Source organism: Anarhichas minor, unplaced genomic scaffold, assembly GCF_050575085.1.
Source record: "Anarhichas minor isolate MPS153535 unplaced genomic scaffold, ASM5057508v1 ptg000062l, whole genome shotgun sequence".
NCBI lineage: Eukaryota > Metazoa > Chordata > Actinopteri > Perciformes > Anarhichadidae > Anarhichas > Anarhichas minor.
Genome location: NW_027466508.1, coordinates 5,789,380 through 5,809,048, shown reverse-complemented (window position 1 = coordinate 5,809,048; position 19,669 = coordinate 5,789,380). Strand labels below are relative to the sequence as shown.

At 41.3% G+C, this 19,669-nt stretch overlaps 1 protein-coding gene across 4 annotated transcripts in view; it reads left to right on the top strand.

Annotated features, from left to right (window-relative positions):
• Positions 1–356: 356 nt before the first annotated feature.
• Positions 357–19,669, top strand: part of ntrk3b (neurotrophic tyrosine kinase, receptor, type 3b) — a 157,887-nt gene continuing 138,574 nt past the window's right edge. For all 4 annotated transcript variants that reach the window (XM_076077990.1, XM_076077991.1, XM_076077989.1 and 1 more), the window contains exon 1: positions 357–658. In XM_076077990.1, coding sequence (XP_075934105.1) covers positions 417–658 — 242 coding nt within the window. In that variant the 5' untranslated portion in view covers positions 357–416. The remainder of the gene's footprint in view (positions 659–19,669) is intronic.

Genomic DNA, 19,669 nt, shown 5'->3' with positions numbered 1-19,669 from the left:
AGAGAGACGACGGCATCAAGCAGCAGCAGCAACACGGAATTCCGGGGGGGGGGACACCATGCATCTTGGGCTGAAAGGACGACCGGACGTTATTTCGCTTCCTTATCTGTGATTTCGGATATTTTTATTTTTTTTACCCACCTCCCCCCCCCCCCCCCCCCCACACACACACACCCCTCTCACTCCTTTTCACCCAATCTCTGACGCGCAAGGACACTACAGCATCCATCCACGGCAGAACACGCTCACATAGAGCCTCCTCTGTACAGACGCACCACCACTGCCATCCTCCTTCCTACCTTTTTTCCTTCCTTCTTCCCACTCTCCTCTCCTATTTTTCGGTATCTAACCCAGAGGACGTCGGGACCTCTTCGACCACCCCCCCACCCCACCCCCCCCACTTTCAACCCGGAGACATGGATCTATGGTTTCATTCGATCCGGATTTGCTGGTGGAGGGTTTTGTTCCTGATGAGTGTTTTCCAGGACTATCTGAGCTCCATGCTGGACTGCCCGCCGACCTGCAGCTGCTCTCAAACAGAGATCTATTGCAATAAGTCCGACAACGGCAGGTTTTTCCCTTTACTCGCCCTGCAAGACACTGGGAGCAATGGGACCAGTGTTGACATAGCAGAGTTATTCAAAAACATCTCCTATATGTAAGTAGATGCGCATTACGCCGTGCGCTTTTTTAAAATCAGTAATTGATCATCTCCCCTGCGAGACTGTCTGTTGCTTTGTACTGATCTGACTTGTTGGCTGATTATTTCTTACTCAGTGACTTTTTTTTTTGCACTTCCACTAATCTGTTAACTAGTCTTTTTTTAAATGATAACACCAGCTAGAGTAATCTGTTTTGCATGGAGGATGAATGCGCGTATTCCGTCGCCCCTGCACAAATCCCTTGCAACCATTTGTCAAACTACTTGATCTTGAAACCTTTTTTTTTTAAGTGGATATTGGATTGCGTGTGTATGTGTGCGCGCGCGCGTGTGTGTGTGTGTGTGTGTGTGTGTGCGGCGTGTCCTCATAAAGTTGCTCCTTCCGCAGAGGCTCCCCGCAGGCCTTTATGGTCCAAAATGACAGAAGGATGTTGCGGACAACCCCTCACATTTACCCATTCACTCACTCGATTCCCCCGGCCTAGTGCGACAGCGGCAACTGCGCCGACAGATTGTGCCAAATGAAACAGAAATAAATGGCGCAGTAGGGTCGACCGGTTTCCACCCGCGTCCTTTGAGACCCGGAAAAAACTTTTATTATGTGCAAGATGACGCGGGGCTCTAGATAGAGTGGTGGATGGGTGTTAAAAACGTCACTTGTGGCTGCCCCCCATCTTCCCACATAGCAAGATGGTTTCAGAGGATTCATGGAGGGTTTGGTTACAACAGAGAAGCCCCCCCCCCCCCCCCCCCCCCTTAATAGTAGCCTCCATTTTCATTATGCACCCCCCCCCCTCTCTTCCCCTCGCATCGATCCTTTCTGCCAACATCAAAGCTTTCTTTCTTGAAAAGTCAGGCAAAAAAAAGAAATTTAAAAAAAGCAGCGGAGCTCGGGCCTTAAAATAAGACCTCTGGTGTCGATGGGGCTCATTTGCATATAAAGTAAACATCTCCCGTTAACGCGTTGGAACCCCCCCGTCGCTGCGCGCCACAAAGGACCTCCCTTCCGTTTTTTTATTTGTATGTATTTTTTTGCAGACGACAACTTATTCTTGTGACATGGCTCATCGCTTCGCTGTGCCACTAGAGGGTAGCCTGCGACTCTCTGTGTATATATATATATATATATATATATATATATATATATAGCTACATGCACGCACTGGGAGCAGCTCTCTTTGCAGCACCAGAGTCATTTGCGTGACTGTGTTGTTGTTTTTGTCAGAGGGAGTTTGAAGCTCAGCCACTTTAAAAGCAACTGAGGCTGGTAAAGAGACGAAGGGTCAGAGGTCACGTGCTAAAGATTTTCCTCTTTGTAAAAACCTGCTCCAGTCATTCATCTCCTCTCTCACGTCGACCGACAGCAGAATAAACTACCACTTGGATTTTCATTGCAAAATGGCCACAAAATCCTGTTTATAATAAGCACAAAGTCACACATTGATCCCCCCCCTCCCCTTTCTTTTGCCTTTGAGACACTCTAATTCAATTGACCCAGGACTAATTGTGCATCTCGCGGCCCCTCGCCAAGCTGGCTTCTTGTTTCCTTGCTGCTCAGCATGGACAGCACAACGTTCACCCAGCAGCAGCAGCCCAATGACAGCTTACCAGAGACGACACATCAGCTTACACGTCTGACAGGAATGTATACATTCAAAAAACACACACAGCAGTCTCCAAACATGTTCACTTCCGTGTATGGTAATTATGCAGTTTAAAAGCACGAGTTGATTATTTGGCTTAAAAGAATAGCCGCTCACAGCATATTTCATAAGTACTCTGCTAATTGAAACGTATAAATGAACATGTCTATTTGATAATAGCAGTTATTTGCTGGATGCTAATTTATGATCTGGCCAGTAAAATACGGTCTTTAAAGATAATAACCGGTAACCATAGTGATACAGAGCAGTCAGTGATAGAGGCCGCGTGCTGCCCACAAATTGTCCTCTCTCTCTCTCTCTTTCTCTTTCTCTCTTTCTCTTTTTTTTCTCCTTCCCCCTCCGGAAGGTGTTGGGTGCGTGCGTTTTGCTAACGGCAGGTCTATTTCACTCATCACAAGGGAAACGGAGAGAGAGAGATGGGGACAATTTATGGAGATGGGAAAACTAGAGAGGGAACTGTGGGATGATCGGCCAGCCAAAGAAAACTGCCAAGTCCAGATAATAGTTTTCCAGTTCTCTCGCATTAGAGATTCATCGCAAGAGGCATCACTGTTTGAAGTGGATGAGATAAGGCCTTGCTGTGATACTCGAAGGAAAATATAATGTGTTTTTTTCTCTCTTTGAGAGCAGCTGAAGCAGGTTTGAAAGGTTTGTGTAAGTGCAGCTCTGACTGCAGGTGCTCGTTTCTTTGCAGAATCCAATCAGTTTCCACCTCTGGTGATGACCTTTGGCCTGATTTTTTTTGCCTTTTTGAGAGCGTCGTTTGTGAGAAGAGAGTATCAGAACTGAATCTGTCCAATCACTACATCACATGCGTTAAGATAGAAATCACCCCTCCTGACCTTGTTTCCTCTGCTCTCAAGTACGTCATTACTTTCGCACTCCCATAATTGTACATGTGTTCGCCAACATCTATGAGTTCACTGTATACATGCTGCGCTGCTAAATCCATCTGTGAGAGTTAACAGGAGCTACATCTGCGATGGCGTAATAGTCGGCATTTTCGACGGTAGTGTGACAATGAAATTATTGTGAATTATTCTACAGGCACTCATCTGTAATCAAATAAAAAAAAAATAGAAAAATGAATTCTTTATTTGTATCTTCAGCGCATAAAATACAATAAAATGTATATATCTTTCAGGACATCGAGACACTGCCTTTAACCAAAACTTACAAAAAGGTAAAAGCCAAATTTTACACACATGAATGTGAACATGCAGATATTTCGTGGAAGTGTTACAGTTCTCTGTTCCACTTATCTCCACATCTGGCGACAAAAAGTGGTTGAATGAAGTTAATTTCCCAGCAAACATTCTGTACGATATTCACCGTGCCTATCATAATCTCATTATTATAGGTTGTTTGTCGGCTATTTACAGACATGTCTAAAAGCATAAGCTATGAAAACACTGCTCTTTGAATCAGAATTTTTTGTGTCTCCTCATATAGTTCAGTTACCTTGTTAAGAATTCTTTGTGGACGACTCGACACAAGAAGAGCACGATTGGCTGTTGTGATGTCACAAAGTGCACGTCTGGAACGGAGGTTTAACGTGAGCACAGAGAACACACCGACGTGCAAACATAGTGATAGACTCTGCACATAACACATCATCCTGTGGTGTAGCTCAAACATCCAAGTGAATAAAAAAAGACACATTTTTGAGTGGAGGGGGACATGAGACCAATAGCATCCTAAAATCTACACATCCAGCCGGCAAGACATGTTGAGATTTTAGTGCATCAATCTCGGGAACCCAGCTATCTGACGACGACGATTCAGCCTCTGGGGGCAACGACAAATATTTTTAGGGGTTCCGGGGAAGCCAGCGGATACCCGGATCACGGATATCTGGGCCAAGACTAGCTCTTCCTTGCGCAGGTCATTGTTCAGAGTCTGATTAGCAACTTGAGATGCCAGAATGGAGTTGGAGTTAAGAGACTCTCACAAGTGTCCGGTTTAAACTCGGGTAACAGTTTATTTTTCAGCTAATAAAGAGCTAAATCGGGGTCAGACGATAGCCGGTGGGTTCCAAGATTACATTTTGGGCCCGTGCCTTCTGCCTCTTTTGCCCAAACGTGATTGGTCGATACTGCTCGACATACCAACGGAAACCAGAACGCGTCCGACACTCAAAAATCCTGTTACCTGTAGATTCTGCATTCATATGCAGATATCTGTTTAAAGAGATTATGGCAGCACTGACACGCTCTGTAAGAAAAGTAAGTATCCATACAGGCACGGAACAACCAAACCACTGCTGCCTTTAATGTCTTGTGGTGTTATTTAAATGTACATTTGGCTATGCATGGTGTTTCATTTACAATCCTTCGAAGGTATCGCTGTCTCTACATGTGAATTTTAAAATCAGATGTCCTCTATCTGCCTTTGAAAGGAGAATGCTCCTCCTTGAGCGTCATAGTTTTGGCTTTTTTTTTTAAGTCTCTCGGCAATCAAAGAGATTTATGTGGACTTGTAAAATTGCCATCTGTTTATCTGCAAACAAACTGAGACTTCTGCACTCTGAAATGGTTCTGTGGTTTTTTCTGCTCTGCCAAATGCGACTTGAAGTTGATTGGAGGATCAAGATTGTATAGATATCAAACAGTCAGTAAAAGTCTGTGTCATCTCAATTTCCCAGGATTCAAGCTATCCTTTAAAATGCATCATGATGCTAGATTCATCGTGATTGATTTTAGTGTCAAATTAATCAAGGAGTCACACTTTAGGAGTCGTGGCTGCATGTTTTCACCAGCTATCACTTTCAGCAATTACCCCTAAAAACTCTGGCTCAATGCCAGCTACTCTGCTCCCTCAAAAAGTAGTTTGAGAAGTTCTCTCTCTCTCTTTTCTTTAAACATTTTTAAAAACGTCTCTCTGCTTGAAATTATCGATCTGTGGGCACCTTCAGATACCATTTCATACAAAAACTTCCAGCGAGCTGATGCTGCCAAAGAAACCTGTTTTACACAGGAATGTTTCCAAGGGCCGCTTATAGGTGACTTGTGTGGGCTGCCAGTTTCCCCTGGCTCAGACGCTGAGCATGACTGCATTACTTAAAGGTACAGTTTGTATAATTGAGAAGGATTTATTGGTAGTATAGCATTTAATATTGAATAGTTTTCTCTATTATGTAATCACCTAAAAATAAGAACCATCGTGTTTTGGTTACCTGAGATTGAGCTGTTTAGCTGCTTAGTAAACTGATCGATGTGTAGAGTCAGTCGCAGAATTGCGTTGAACAAAAATGCGTCGTAGAATAATGTTTATTTCAACGCCGGAATAAATGTGTGGCATATCTCCTCCATGTGATACATGCCAGAAAAGCCAAAACACTTTTTGGACATTTGATAATGTAATCCAGTTGAATTGGTAATAACTGGCTTGCAGGCTGTGTGCATTTCAGAGATTATGAATTAATATCTTTTGGGAAAATAAGTTACAACTTGTTTCAGGCCCAGTCAGCTGGAACCAGGTCAAAGGGTTTTGCTCGGCCCCCTAATCTCGGTTGTTAGGTGGATGTGCAGATTGGAACCCTTCATCCACAAGCACTCGCTCACTTTGATGCTGACTGCAACACTCCTACTTTCCCCGCCTCACTGCCAGTATATGTATTTATTTCCCCACCTCCTCCTGTTCTTTATCCACGTCTTTGTCTGTGTTCTCTTCTCTCCGCTGTGTGACATTTTTGAAGTCTGGGTTTCTGATGCCCAGCTCACCCGTATCGGTTTGTCATCTTGATTTAGTTTTCTTTGTCACCTTGGTATTTCTCTCGTTTTCCATTTGATTAAGTTTTATTTATTTATTTTTGCTCTTCAGGGCTGAGATCTTTTCTTTTACAAGCCTGCTGGGGTTTCTCTGTGTGATGTGTGGTTTTTAGTGTGTTAGTATCATTTGAAGGCACAAATAAATTACACCTAAACCTCACTTACCCTCTGTTAGCTGCCTGACATCAGCCTTGGATACCCGCTTCGTATCTGAGCACATAGAAAACAAAAACGTCACGCTCCGTTATGTTCTGATGTGATACTGCTCACTGTTGGTCTTTGTTAACTGTTTGATGCATTTACTTTAGAATAAGGCCGGGGAACGTTTGATTTCGTGCCGATACGAGACCTGAAACCAAACACTTTTTTGATTCATCACTTTGGGAAAAATAAACCCTTTTTTTATCCTTTCACAAGCAAGTCGCACTTCTCAAATGGTGAATGACTTAGCAGAAGGTTGCTTGAATTAAATATTCTCAAACTGGCAAAATTTTGATTTGAATCAAAAACTATGTGATCAAATAATTGATAAATGACAAACAACTTTCAGTTTTTAACAGTTTTTTTTATACTCAAAATAATAAGTTGCAAATTATTTGCTAGGCAGCAGGTTGTTAGATTTACTGTAATGGCATCACAATGGACCACTACATCAATTCACTAAAATTAATCAATATTTTAGAAATGCAGGATGGACGTGACGGGACTTGCTTTTATGCATATAATGATCAATCAAATAACTTTTTTGAAGGACTTCGAAAATTTTGATTTTTTTCCAGTTCTCAAGTAAAAAGGGCTCAATGGGCTCAATGAAATAGCTTAAAACTGGAAAAATCTTAATAAGTAAATCATTAAAAAAGATTAAATAAATCTGGCCAGGCAGTTGACGCTGACTTTGGGTACTCCCTAGTCTTTGATTCTCTGGATACCTTTCGTCTGTACTAAAAAATAGAATTAAAAAATGAGTTATTTAGAATAATTCTGTGCTTTTTAGAAGTTTCAAATATTTTGGTAAGAAGTAGAATACATGATTAGACGGTGTGTTTGTTCTCCTTACCCATCCTCGAACACTATTTCACAAATGTCTACATAGCTGCAGTGCTTGCTAATGATAGCAGGGGGGCATTTTTAATGTCTGCCATTGTCAGTTTCATGAGAGACATATTCAAATGTATTAATTATTGGCTCTTCTTAGGCTGTAAAATGACTTTGAAATAACTAGCGCTTTGTCCTACGGGGGTTCAGGTGATCATGACAGCCTTTCACGGCCCTCGTTGCATCTCCTGTCCCCGTGCCGTGTCAGTGTCAGGGCCGCGGATGGCTTCTAGGCGCCCCATGACGGAGTTGCCCAACGCACGTCCTGCCATTCGGGTCCTTACCACACAGACCCCCTGCCGCCTCCGCATTGCGAGGCTCACCCCAGGCGCTGCACGACGGGCTCTTCTGTTATAAGCACATCATCAAGTTTGCATGAGCCTGTCTTGGTGGAAAGTAGGTCACGGCTGCCATCTGAGAATTAGGAGGAGAGAGCGACGGGTTTTTCCGCGCAGATCCTCCGCATGCGGGGATGCTCTCAGAATGCTAATAAAGCCCCCCCCCCCCCCCTTACACACACACACATACACACCCTTTAACAATCAGAAGATGCATTGAGGATGGAGGGGGTAAAAACCTGAAACCTGAAGGCTCTGCTGTTCCACCCAGGATTAGAAGAACCCTTTAAAGCCTTGCAGCGGCCTTCCAGGGGCTTTCTGTTGACATTTTCGTTGAGCTTCTGCTTTTATACAGTAGATTATGAGTAAGTGCCGCTACTCTGGGCAACAGTTTATCATGTCCAATCTGGGAGATTGAAGGGAGCAGAAAAAATCAAACATGTATCTATACCTATTTAAACCGCAATTTGTTTCACGGTGGCTTGAAGAAAAAACATAAAATAAACCCGAGTGAAATGTTTCCATCGTGCATAATCCATCAATTTACATCTATTTACATGCATTTTTTTTTATTATAATGTGCTTGCTCACCAGTACAAGGAACAATTATCAAAGACCTGCTGCAGTTAGATATCTACTGATGAACAGACAGTTTTACTGAGGGTTTATTACAGATACCGTGTTTAAACATGGTATCTGTAAGCTCAGTGAAGCCACACTGAGAGCAGCATTATAGCTAATTCCTTCTTCTGCATCTGCCCTCTTCATAATGCATGGTTTGGAAACTCTTTTTTTTTTCTCTCCTGATCTCTTCCCCTCTCCTCTCTGTTTTTTCACTCTCTGTCGGTCTCTCTATCTCTCTCTCTCTCTCTCTCTCTCTCTCTCTCTCTCTCACTCACTCACTCACTCACTCACCATTCATTTCCTCGGAGATAACTTCTGTAAGGATGTGTGTCTGACCTCCACGGTGCACCGACTTCCACTAGACATCACTGGCACAAAAACCGCCTCCGCCTCCTCCTCCACCTTTCTCTTCCTGGGCCCATAACAAAGCCCCTGCTTATTACTCATGCGCGATGTTTTGTGTCTCAAAAAAACACACATCAGTCTTTATGTATTATCAAGTAGGAGGAGTCAACCCACTGTCCTCCATGTCAACGCTGACTGGCAGAGCCATGTGATTAATGCAGCTTCCTCCGTTCCCGCTGAGCTTCGGCAATGTTCTCCTACAAGGCGCGCATGTTGATTGATGCTATTTTAACGGCAATCTCTCTCTTCTCGTTTCGTGAATAAGTAAACACTTATGTGAAGGCCAAATTGCCTCAGAAATAATAAAAAAAAGTGAATTTATGTGCACCCGAGCTCCTGTATTGTGTTTAATTGCCTGCAGCAAAATCTCGCTTCAACATGTGTCAGTGTGACCCCTGATGGCTTCTCTTCAGGGTCACTTGGGGGATGGAGCTTATCTCTTCTTTGCACGAGATTATTCTTAATATTTTTCTTATTAAGTTTATCATTTTTAGAAAACTAGAAAAAACACTGCTGAATTGCTTTGTGTTTTGGGCCTTTCTGTGTTCCGAAAAGGCAGAGCGGCGCATTACCCGCAGTGAGCTGCCCTCTCCTGCCTCCATCCGTCCATCAGCTTCCCATCTGTACAAATCAGTGAGATCCCTTTGATGCAATATGTGAGCTGTGGTTTGGGCCGTAAACACTCTGAATGAATGAATGGCTCTACAATCCTGGCTGTTTAACTGTGACCGCCAACATCATCAGCGGTAAGGACAGGATAAAGCATCGCAGCACAAATGCACCTTCATATTTCCCAGAAAGTAGAAATATATATATATATATATATATATATATTTATATATATATATATATATATATATATATATATTGTCCCTGAGCAGCCTCTATTTATTGATTACCTCAGATGCTTTGATATCTGTATTTGCTCTGTGGACTATTGGTGTGTATTGCACTACATCAAAACATTATGGACCTGGCAGGCCATTCAGCCATACTCACCCATCATTCTCAGTGAGCCGAGGACTCTTGTCAAGAGCACCGAGAGGGTTTTTTTAAGACCCCGACAGAGCTTTGTGTGGAGGCAGATGAGAACACATTAAAAGTAAATGGTCCACCGGGACCCAACTCTCCTTCCTATACTGGCTCCCCTGTTTGGCGCAATGACCTTGCTACTCCAGTGAGAATATCACAGTCCATCTTCCTTCATAAGCTGAGAAACTCATCTTTCTAAGAATTACCTGACATCACCGTCTCTTCCCGCTGATATATCCCTCGAATATGCCGTCTCCTTGAAGTTGCCTTTATTTCTCATATTCCACTCCTCCACATATGACCAGTGGTTCACAAACTTTTTATCACCATGACTCTCCATGCACACCCCACCCTACCGTACCCGAACATACATACATCATATATGTCACATGACTGATATCTACAATAAGAGACATAAACCTATACAAGCTGACAGCCCCAAGCTCTGGATGAATAAAAAAACAGCTATTTTATATTGCTGTGTTGCAGTCTATCTCTGTAGATCTGCTAAATTAGCTTTTTCACCTCTTGCCGAGAGTAAGATGAGAACATTGATGGCGCTCTTGTATCGGTCTGCTAAATGTGATGCTACAGGTCAGCAGCATACAAACTGGAAACATAATACCATGTTAATTAGTGAGCTTTAGAGTTGCTGGTGGATTTTGTTAATCTTTAGAGGCCAGCTGTTACCCCCCTGCTACAAGTCTTTATGCTAAGCTACGCTGACCCGCTGCTTCTTTATATTTAGAAAACATATATGAGTGTGGTATCAATCTTCTCGTGTAACTCCCGCCAAAACAGCAAAATAGACGCATTTCCTGTCAAACTGTTGCTTTGAAATAAATAATGGAAAATTCGTAGGGTAAATGGTTAAATGTACTTCTTTAAAATTAGCTTACATATTAGGTTGCCAAGGACACAAAGCATGCACATTTGACATGCATTCATTCTGCTTTACCTTTATCTTTCTGGTTGCTTGATGTATTCACTGTCTTTAATGGCTAAATGAAGGTGTCTTGTTTTAAGATGTCTCTTGAGGTTACTTGGTATTATTGCTGCATTAGACAGCTTAGCTAGCTTCCCTTCTCCACGAAAGTAACTTTCAATCTGATTTGAGTTCTTTTGTTCGACTCTGGTTCTCAGCCCAATTTTTTAATTTGGTGAAATGTTACTAAAAATGAATAGTAAAAAGTATGGACGAGGTGTTGTGGCTCTAAAATTTGCCGTTTGTTTGCTTGATTTAAGGTTTTGGTTAGCAATCTGGGAATTACACTTATTCAGTTGCATCCCAAAAATATAAAGTGAATTGGGAAAGTGAGCATTGCATTGTTGATGAAGTGTTGAAGAAAGTCATCATATAACCTATATTCTGACCACACCACAATTGGGTTCATAAAAAATGGTTTATATAACTTGCTATGTAGAACTTAACACACTTGGTTTCATAAGAACATTCCTAGAAAGTGATAAAGGCGCGCCAGACAAATTGGATTATATCATTCCAATTGATTCCAAACATTTCCTGTTCATGTATCATTTGTTCTGCCAAAGTGTTATCTTGACCCAGGCGAGGACATAATGAGGAGCATGCCATAATGAGGAGACCAGATGTGCTTTGTTTGTGGTTCAATCGACGGATTTGATTGGTGGAAAGTGACATAAGGGGCTGACTTTAGATAAGAGTATGTAAGAACTAATACTTTGGACTTGTTGTGAATTGCCAGTGTGTGCAATAAATACATTTTCCCGCTATTTTGCAACTCCAAGAACTACGTCTCTTCTCTTCATTTCAGCCACAACACAATGGAAGCTGAACAGACACATTTGTGCAGCTGCTACTATGACTCAGATATTCTTTAGGGATGAAGGAGGCTGTGAAAGCAGAGGCTTCAACATAAAGACGTTTGTCAGAATTGTTAGACAGAATTTACTTTTTGTTTTTTGCAAGATTAAAATTCGGATGCATTACCAGCTGAGATTGTTGTAAAGTAAAAAATCCCAGCAAAAGTCACTAATGAGGTACAATCTGAACTATTATAATGTGGTTTTACCATTCTTTTTCTTTTCTTTTTTTTCTTTTTGAGAAACTAATATTGATGATGATACAAACAATGACTTTGAAATACCTTCTCTGCACAATTTTACAATGCTAAATCACTAAGAGACAAACTTCTGGCAAACGTTGACCTCATACAGCCAGAATCAGGACACAGGAGATTTCAGCACATTTCATCATCCCATATTTCATGCACTTCATGAATTTGGTTTGTAATTCATTATCCACATGAGGTCCCCACATTATGTGAGTCAATGTCAACCGAGTCAACGGGGCTAAACAACAACAACCATGAGTGCATATATTACTTGTTGGAGTGGCACCTTTGGTAGTTAAACTAATCTGGTGCTTTGGCTAAATTAGCCTCCATGTGGAATTGGTATCTCTTCTTTTAAAAGTCTATGATTGAAAAACTGTCTGGCATGTCAGCCATGGGAAGCGACTTGTGGCGGCAGCTGTCTACATTTGACACTGTGAACTGGGGAGGCTTCTTATTTCCAGAGGAAGCCATCACCTGTCAAGCATCACTAATGTGTTTATTGTTACTGGAAAGATCAACTTGTTCCCCTCTGGTTATTTCAGAGAGGAGACAGTAGGAGTGTCAGTGATTGTATGCTCAGTAGTGTGCAGCTGATTCCTAAGCTGCTGAAGTGAATTGTTTTAGAGCCGTAACATTATTTTTCCTAAATAATTATTCCACTTTTAACATAGGAAATATATAGGTGAGTGCCTAGATGGACAATGGGTACAGACAAGTAAAAGGTCCACAACCTTCGGTGTACGTGTAAGGTGTACGTGTCTAAGCTTAGCCATGATATGTGATGTAGCACTTGTAAAACATGCACAGAGAGGTGACAGCCAACTGCCAAGGCTTTATGTCTTGAGGTAGACTGATGAGATGTGTCCTCAGGTTGCACTGTCTGAGTGGACGCACTCATGGACCAATCATTTTGATAGAATACTGAGTGGGCATGTGTGTAAGGCAGAGAGGATGTGTGAGTGTTTTCCTGAGAGAAGCTGTCACTTAAATGGAAGCATGGAGAAAAATAGCAAACAATCAAATATTCAACAACCTTGAGCTATATCTCTCCCCGGTTCCATATTTCCTTCTGCAGGTAATTGGTTGACACTAGACTTATGTGAGAATCATAGTATGTGAGGACTTGATGTTATTGCATAACACATCTCAGTCAGAACACAAGAAGACAAATTTGAGAGGAATTTAACAAGAACCTTCCAAGAATTCCTTGCTCTCGTTTCACTAAATCGCAGAAAGTAGATGTTTATTGATTTGCCCTGGAGAGATGGAACTGTAGAGGTGTAGCTTTTTATTCCTTTTGTATTGTGTTTTTAATGAAAAGATTATTCTGCCAAACACGTGTCAACTGCATCTATTCTGTAGTCCATCTTTTTGAATTACTGCTCGTGCTGCACCAGCTCATGTAGGCCTACCAAAGTCAAATTCAAGACATTGTTCACACCAGTTCCAGGAGATCTATTGCCCTCGAAAAGTGAACCGAATAGAGCCTGATTTGTGAGTTGCCAATGTTTTAGAATGTGAAAGCATTTTGGTGTGAATTCAATTAAGATAGAAATTGGAATTATTGTTAGATATGAATGATGCAGGACCCCTCTTGTGTCTGTAAGGTATGAAGCTACCACCAGCAGCCGATTAGCTTTGCTAAGCATACAAATTGGAAACAGGGGGGAGAAAGCTAGCCTGGTTTGCCCCCCCCAAAAAAAAAACCTGCCACTCTACATAAAAATGACAAATGATGTGCTGTTTGGTTACCACGCTAGCTGTTTCCCCCTGCTTCCAGTCTGTATGCTTTAAGCTAAGCTGAATGACTCCAGGCTCTATATGTCCCTCAATTGTGTCACCTCACTTTTGACAAAAAGGTTTAATTTCCCAAAATTTAATTTTGGAAACAAAGTCCTCAGGAGTTTATTACATTGTTGGACTGCCAGACTGCTTTGAAGGCAGGGAGACACCATGTTTTAAACCCTCTGCTTGTGCATTGTTTCTGGATGAATATTCTAGCAGGGCATTCTTTTTGAAAATGACCACAATGACCAAAAAGACAATATTTCAAGCTATAAAAGCACATATTCGATTTTCATATTAATTAGTGTTTTCATAGTACTAGAAGTCCATTAAAGTGGAACTGGTGCAGCGGTTGAAGATAAAACACAGCTTGATGAATTTAATATAATTTTGTTGAAGAACATGAGTTGTTATATAAAGTGTTAATCACCCACAATTGCACTCTACTTAAAAAAAAAGGTACATCTTTTTCTATTCAGCTTGGTAAATAAAGTGTGGATGCTAATCTTAATTATCGCCTCTTTAAAGTGAAATGTGAAGTAAATGAAACCTTTGAACACACAAAAAGTATTTAATCCTTTGTTTGGAGGACATGATAGTGCATTTTTTTTTTTTCGCTCTCCTTCTACACCTCGGTGTGTTTTACTCCCCAAAACGGGACACCTTCACTCCCTGTCAACCCTGTTAACCAGTGTCTGTGTTCTTGCAAAACAAAAAAAATTAAGTATTCTGTTATTTTGACACCTGGCTAAATATCACCGTGGCTGAATCTAATTCCAGCTGTGAGCCTCGTTCCTTTGCTGCACGTGTAAATTCCTCCTGTCAGAGTCCTTCATCAACATAGAAATGCTAATTCCTCCCGAGCTCTAATTAGCAGGAGGACTCAGGTGGAGAAGTGTCACACACATGATTCAGCTTAACCTTTTGCTTTGATTTCCCTCAAGCCTTGTTTCTGGTATTCACAGGAAAACAACTCTGGCTCTGGAGCTATGTGTATTCATTTGAAGCTGTGTTTTTTTATCCTTCTACATATTTATACCCATATATAAAATGATTATGTGGTTGAAGCGTCCACATACTCTTTATGGATGAGCACGAGTTCTCCTCTCGTCACAGGTCTGCAATTAAAGATTGATTTGTCATGAGCGGATGTTGTAGAGAGAATTTTAAAAACGTTGTCACTGAATTGAATCTTTGTTTTTGCAGAATCATATAATATCCAGGTTTTTATTCTGCCGATATGGTTGGAGATCACGCATACCTTGCCGGAGTGGACTAGCCACTGACATGCAGGATCACACATTTCTTGCGTGATTTCTCATATTTCCTGCATCTGTTCATCAGTATGTCTGACGGGAAAAAAGTTCCTATTGCACCAGATGTCCAGTCTACACCTGCAGTAGATGTTGTCATTGGTGCACCTGAAATACATATGAATATTCAGCTTCTTACCACCTTTAAGCAATTGTATTGCAAAGCCTTGCAGCCAGTGCTATAATCATCAGTGTGTCAGTGTATAATCAGTGAATGTTGGGGTGTGCTCCTGCTCCACGGTTTATAGAAACAAAAACGGCTGAGCAGGTGGGTATAAACTGGCAGTATGTCTTTTGGGAAATAAAAAATTTTTTTTCCTCCGTGAACCTTTTAAATCTCAGGCTGTCTTCAAAATGCTGAAATTTACATTTAATGATAGCTTTGAGTTTACTGCCAGATTCCGTCTCAGTGTTGTTGCTGCGAGTATGCGCGAATGTTGTCCGACCTAGTATCACCCTGCGTGAGGAAGTCCAATTCATTTTTATGCTCATATTTCAGTAAGAAATAATTATATTTTAATGAATCAATTATACTCCTCGGGGATACAAGGATACATTTTAGCTGCCAAAAGCAGGTGGTGAACATAAACAGAGTGAGTTTTTAAATAAGACACAATAAAGCAATCATATCATCACAAACCAGTTACAAAGAGGTCAAAGGTCAGAGAATCTAGACAGCAAAGGGTGATAAAACAAAATGTATGATAGATAATTGCCAGATAAAGAAATGAAAAGTGAACAGAGATCTTTAAATGTCAGTTTTTTGTTTTTTTTCTGTAAACTGGAAGAAAACTTCTATCTGAGCAGAATGCTGCGATGAAGTGCAGCGGAGTGGATCTCAACCTAATCCCAGTGTAATTACTTTTTTTCCCTCAGCTGATGGAAGGTGAGAGGCTGTTCATAGCTTTTATGTCCCTAAATGTCCAAAAGATAAATGAAAAAATGGGACTTTGTCGGGAGAATAATTCTTTATTTTAACTGCACAGTAAAGCATTTAGTGACAAAAAAATGATAGTGGCTTAAATGCTGGAATTTTTTCAGCTCTCAACATGATAGATTGTCGAAATAGCTGAAATGCTACGTGGCACACACCGATCAAAGTCCAGCAAGCGGATGGGGATATATCAGAAGTCGACACATTTAAATAATTTCTCATGTTTGTGATAATTGTCACGAAGTCTCACGAAGAGATTCTTATCGGATGCTATTTAAGCTAATTATACTATTTATACTCGCACGATTAGGTACCTCCATTAGGCTCACTTTCAGGATTGCAAAGTGATCGCAGCTTCAGAATGTGGACACGAGCAGAATGCATACATTATGACACCAATACCATACTGAGACACAAAAGAGTCGAGTAGCGACGACATGCAACGTTTCCAAAAGTGTCACTTGAGCCGAATGTTTACCTGCTGTAAATAGCAGTTGACGCGGTGTCGTATTCATAAATATATTCCTTTTTACACAGACAGAAATCCGAGACGGGCCATCCAGAGTACATTTAACTGATAATTGAGGTGCAAAGGAATTGCAGTGCAGAATTATCGATCAGTCCGAAAGATCCGTCTTTCCATGTTTGAAAAGATCACAAAGGTTATCTCGACCTGCTGGCAGGTGTCTGGTGCGTACGGACGCTTCACTCCCCAGCCCTCAGTCCCAACCATCACTCACATTTCAATCCAGTTCTAAAAAAATTTCCGAACTTCTCCTCTCCACAATGACAGCCTGCCTTTTTTGAGAGTGACTTTAAAAATGAGGATGAACCCTGAGCTCGGCTAGTCAAATCAATCTAGTCACGGTGGAGGAGCGGAGCGGTTCATTACTGGGAGGGCCGAGGAGCTCTCCGATCAGCCCTCTAATATCGCTGTGATCCTCTTCCCTCTTCTTACCTAATTGAATTCTCCAGGAGACATGCCCCTCAGCTGCAGATTTATCATATCCTGAAATTGGAGGAACTAGCTCCATGAAGGACGTGAGCGGAACATTTAATCCACTCCCTGTGCTGTAAACCGAACTCCGCGGTCCCTGCCAGGACTTGACTTATCCCACAGTGGACCACTGGCCTTTGGAGAGAGGTGTCTTTATTCGGCGTTGCCCGGGACGAACAAGAGCCGCGGCAGGAGGCGCACACATCCCGTATCAAATATGCTGCCTGTCATGTACAGTATGACCACCGTTCACAACAGATGGCATTGTAATCTGTAATCAAAGCCTCTCATATGCAGCTCAGTTGCACAATATGTCTCTCTCTCTACTTCCAATCTCTCTTTCTCCTCACCTCTACCTTTCTCTCTCCTTTCACTGTGAGACATTCAGCGTCTTTTTTTACTTCCCTTCGCTCTCTGCATTGTAGCACTGGAAGGTTTTGACGCGAAAGATAAGATAACCAGGAGGATTGTTTTTCAAAGCCACTTCATCAGGAAGGTGGTCGGACGTGGGACGCGGTGTCTTGTTGACATAAAGATGGAGTGCCGATAAGTAGGTGAATCATAAAGAGGAGGCAGTTGTGGAGGACAGTTGCACACAATAGAAATCTGCAGGGGGTTATTTAAGTTGTCAGATCCCATGACTCACACCATGAGCAACTGTCTCTCATTATCATCATTATTATTATTTTAATCCACGGCAGGAAGATCATGTGATCGATTGCGTGTGTGGACGCTTCGTGAGTGAGTGAGTGCGCACCTCTGTGTCTGTCTCTGCTGCGGTGAACTGCATAATATTTTGGGTTGCCAGTTATGAATGCATGCTTAAGGACCTCTCTTGGTTGCGGTGACTCGCACTTTCTCAAAACGCCTTTAATAGCCTGTTATATACTGCTACTGCTATACACTCGCTACTCTTGACCGGCCCCTGGCCCGTAGGGGCCACTAGTTTTAAATTTGTGGCATACAGATCCCGTCCTGGCTTTTCTTCTGTCCTATTCTATGTTATTTTACCTGCCCTATTGTATCCCATTGTATCGTTTTGTATCCTATATCCTATCCTGTATGATTCAATTATATATAATTTACTTTCCTATTATATCCAAAGCCTATTTTTTCCTCATCTATCCTATCCAGTCCTTTGCCCTTGCATATATCCTATCCTGTCCTATCCCATCCTAAGAAAGTATCCCATATAGCCGATTCTATCCTTTATTCTAAATCTCTCCTATCCATCCTATGTCCTGTCCTCTCCTGTATTTAATGCTATATAGTATCCTCTCCTGCCCCATCCTGTAGCTTATTCTATGCTATATTGTATACTACCGTATCCTATCGTATTTTCTGATATCCTACTCCATCCAATTCTATATCCCATCCTATATTTGTTCTGTCTTATCTCTCATCCTATCCTGTCCTTCACCATCATATCACATCATATCCTATCTCAGGGGTTTGCAACTTTAAACCCGCATGCCAAGCTATACGGTAGTTTAACCAATGTCACACTAGCAATAAGTGCGCGAGGGAGTTTTTTGGAATTGTTGATGTGCCATCTCATCGGCATGCCAAATGACCTTTTTCACAACTATTGGTAGTTGTGCGTGGTGTGATTTGGCAAAGGCACGCCCCTCTCTGCCTCTGATTGGCTAGGACTCGTTCTTTCTTGGCAGAATTTGTGAAATGTATTGCTGATGAACAAGATGGGTGGAAGGTTGGTAGGGTTAATGACTTCAACTCAGATGTGTATGTGTTTCTAAGGATGGCAGCCATCTTGTATTGTGCTCTTATGTATCCTGATTATGATACAAAATGTTTTAAATATTCATTTATTTTTAATGTTTCTATGCCCGTTGCCTATATTGATGGAATAGAATTACAGATCTGGTGGATTTTAACTTTTGATGTGGTGTCATAATTCAACTTAATGTTGATAGAGCACATTGATTAACAAGAAAATGTAAAAATGGCACTTCATATCAAAAATCTTATATCTTATCTGGTCTTGTCCTGTTCTGCATCCCCTCACTGTACAATGCCAGTATTACCAGAAATAATAACACATATATATATATATATATATATATATATATATAGTCTGACTTTTTCAGATGGTGTGCCAAGAATTGCCAAGTTTGCAGAAGATCCGACTCATTTCAATAATTATGCATCCAGATGGGATGTGGTTAAAGTAAACTCCATTTCTCCGTGCTCCCACATTTGCATGCAGTATATGGCCTATCTGGCAGAGATCCAGAGCTATAGGATCACTTATTTGATTATACATTATCATGCTCAGCAGGACAGTGGAGCTCGAACAACAGTTGACATAAAACTGCTGTTGGCAGCAGAAAGCCTTTTGAATCATGCTAAGGATTGTGTGGGAGGATCTTCCTCATATAGGTTCTCATGGTCAACCTGAAACTTATACCTGTGATTAGAATCATCGGGATTTTTTAAATGTTTAAATTTGTTACATTTTATATTTTCTCAGCGTTTTGTTCATTCAGGAATGGTTTCACTCTTTCAAGCTTCCCTTTGTTTCATCTATGATTGTCCTTTGAACACATTGGTAACTGACAGTCCCTGAAATCGCTCAGTATTTTGACTCAAATCCACGAAAATCGCTGGAATGTCTTGGAATTTCACCAATCGATTCCAAAATTAGATATCCATTTATTTAAAACTGAATGAAGTGCTTAAAAGCAGAAATTGTACATTCACTCATATACTTTTTTTATGAGAAATGGTTGTTAACTTAAAGCTGCACCTATCAATGTTTTACTAATGGCAGAATAAGAATATAAGAATATATTGAAAGCTGAGTTTAAAGCTGGTTCTGTCGCCCCAAGTGGCCCAAAAATCAATCATTGCTGCTCGGTTGCCATTAATTCCAAAGCAGACTGATTCGTCTAAATGCTTTTTTTCCCTAAATGGCCTGATTCGGAGCATTTATTG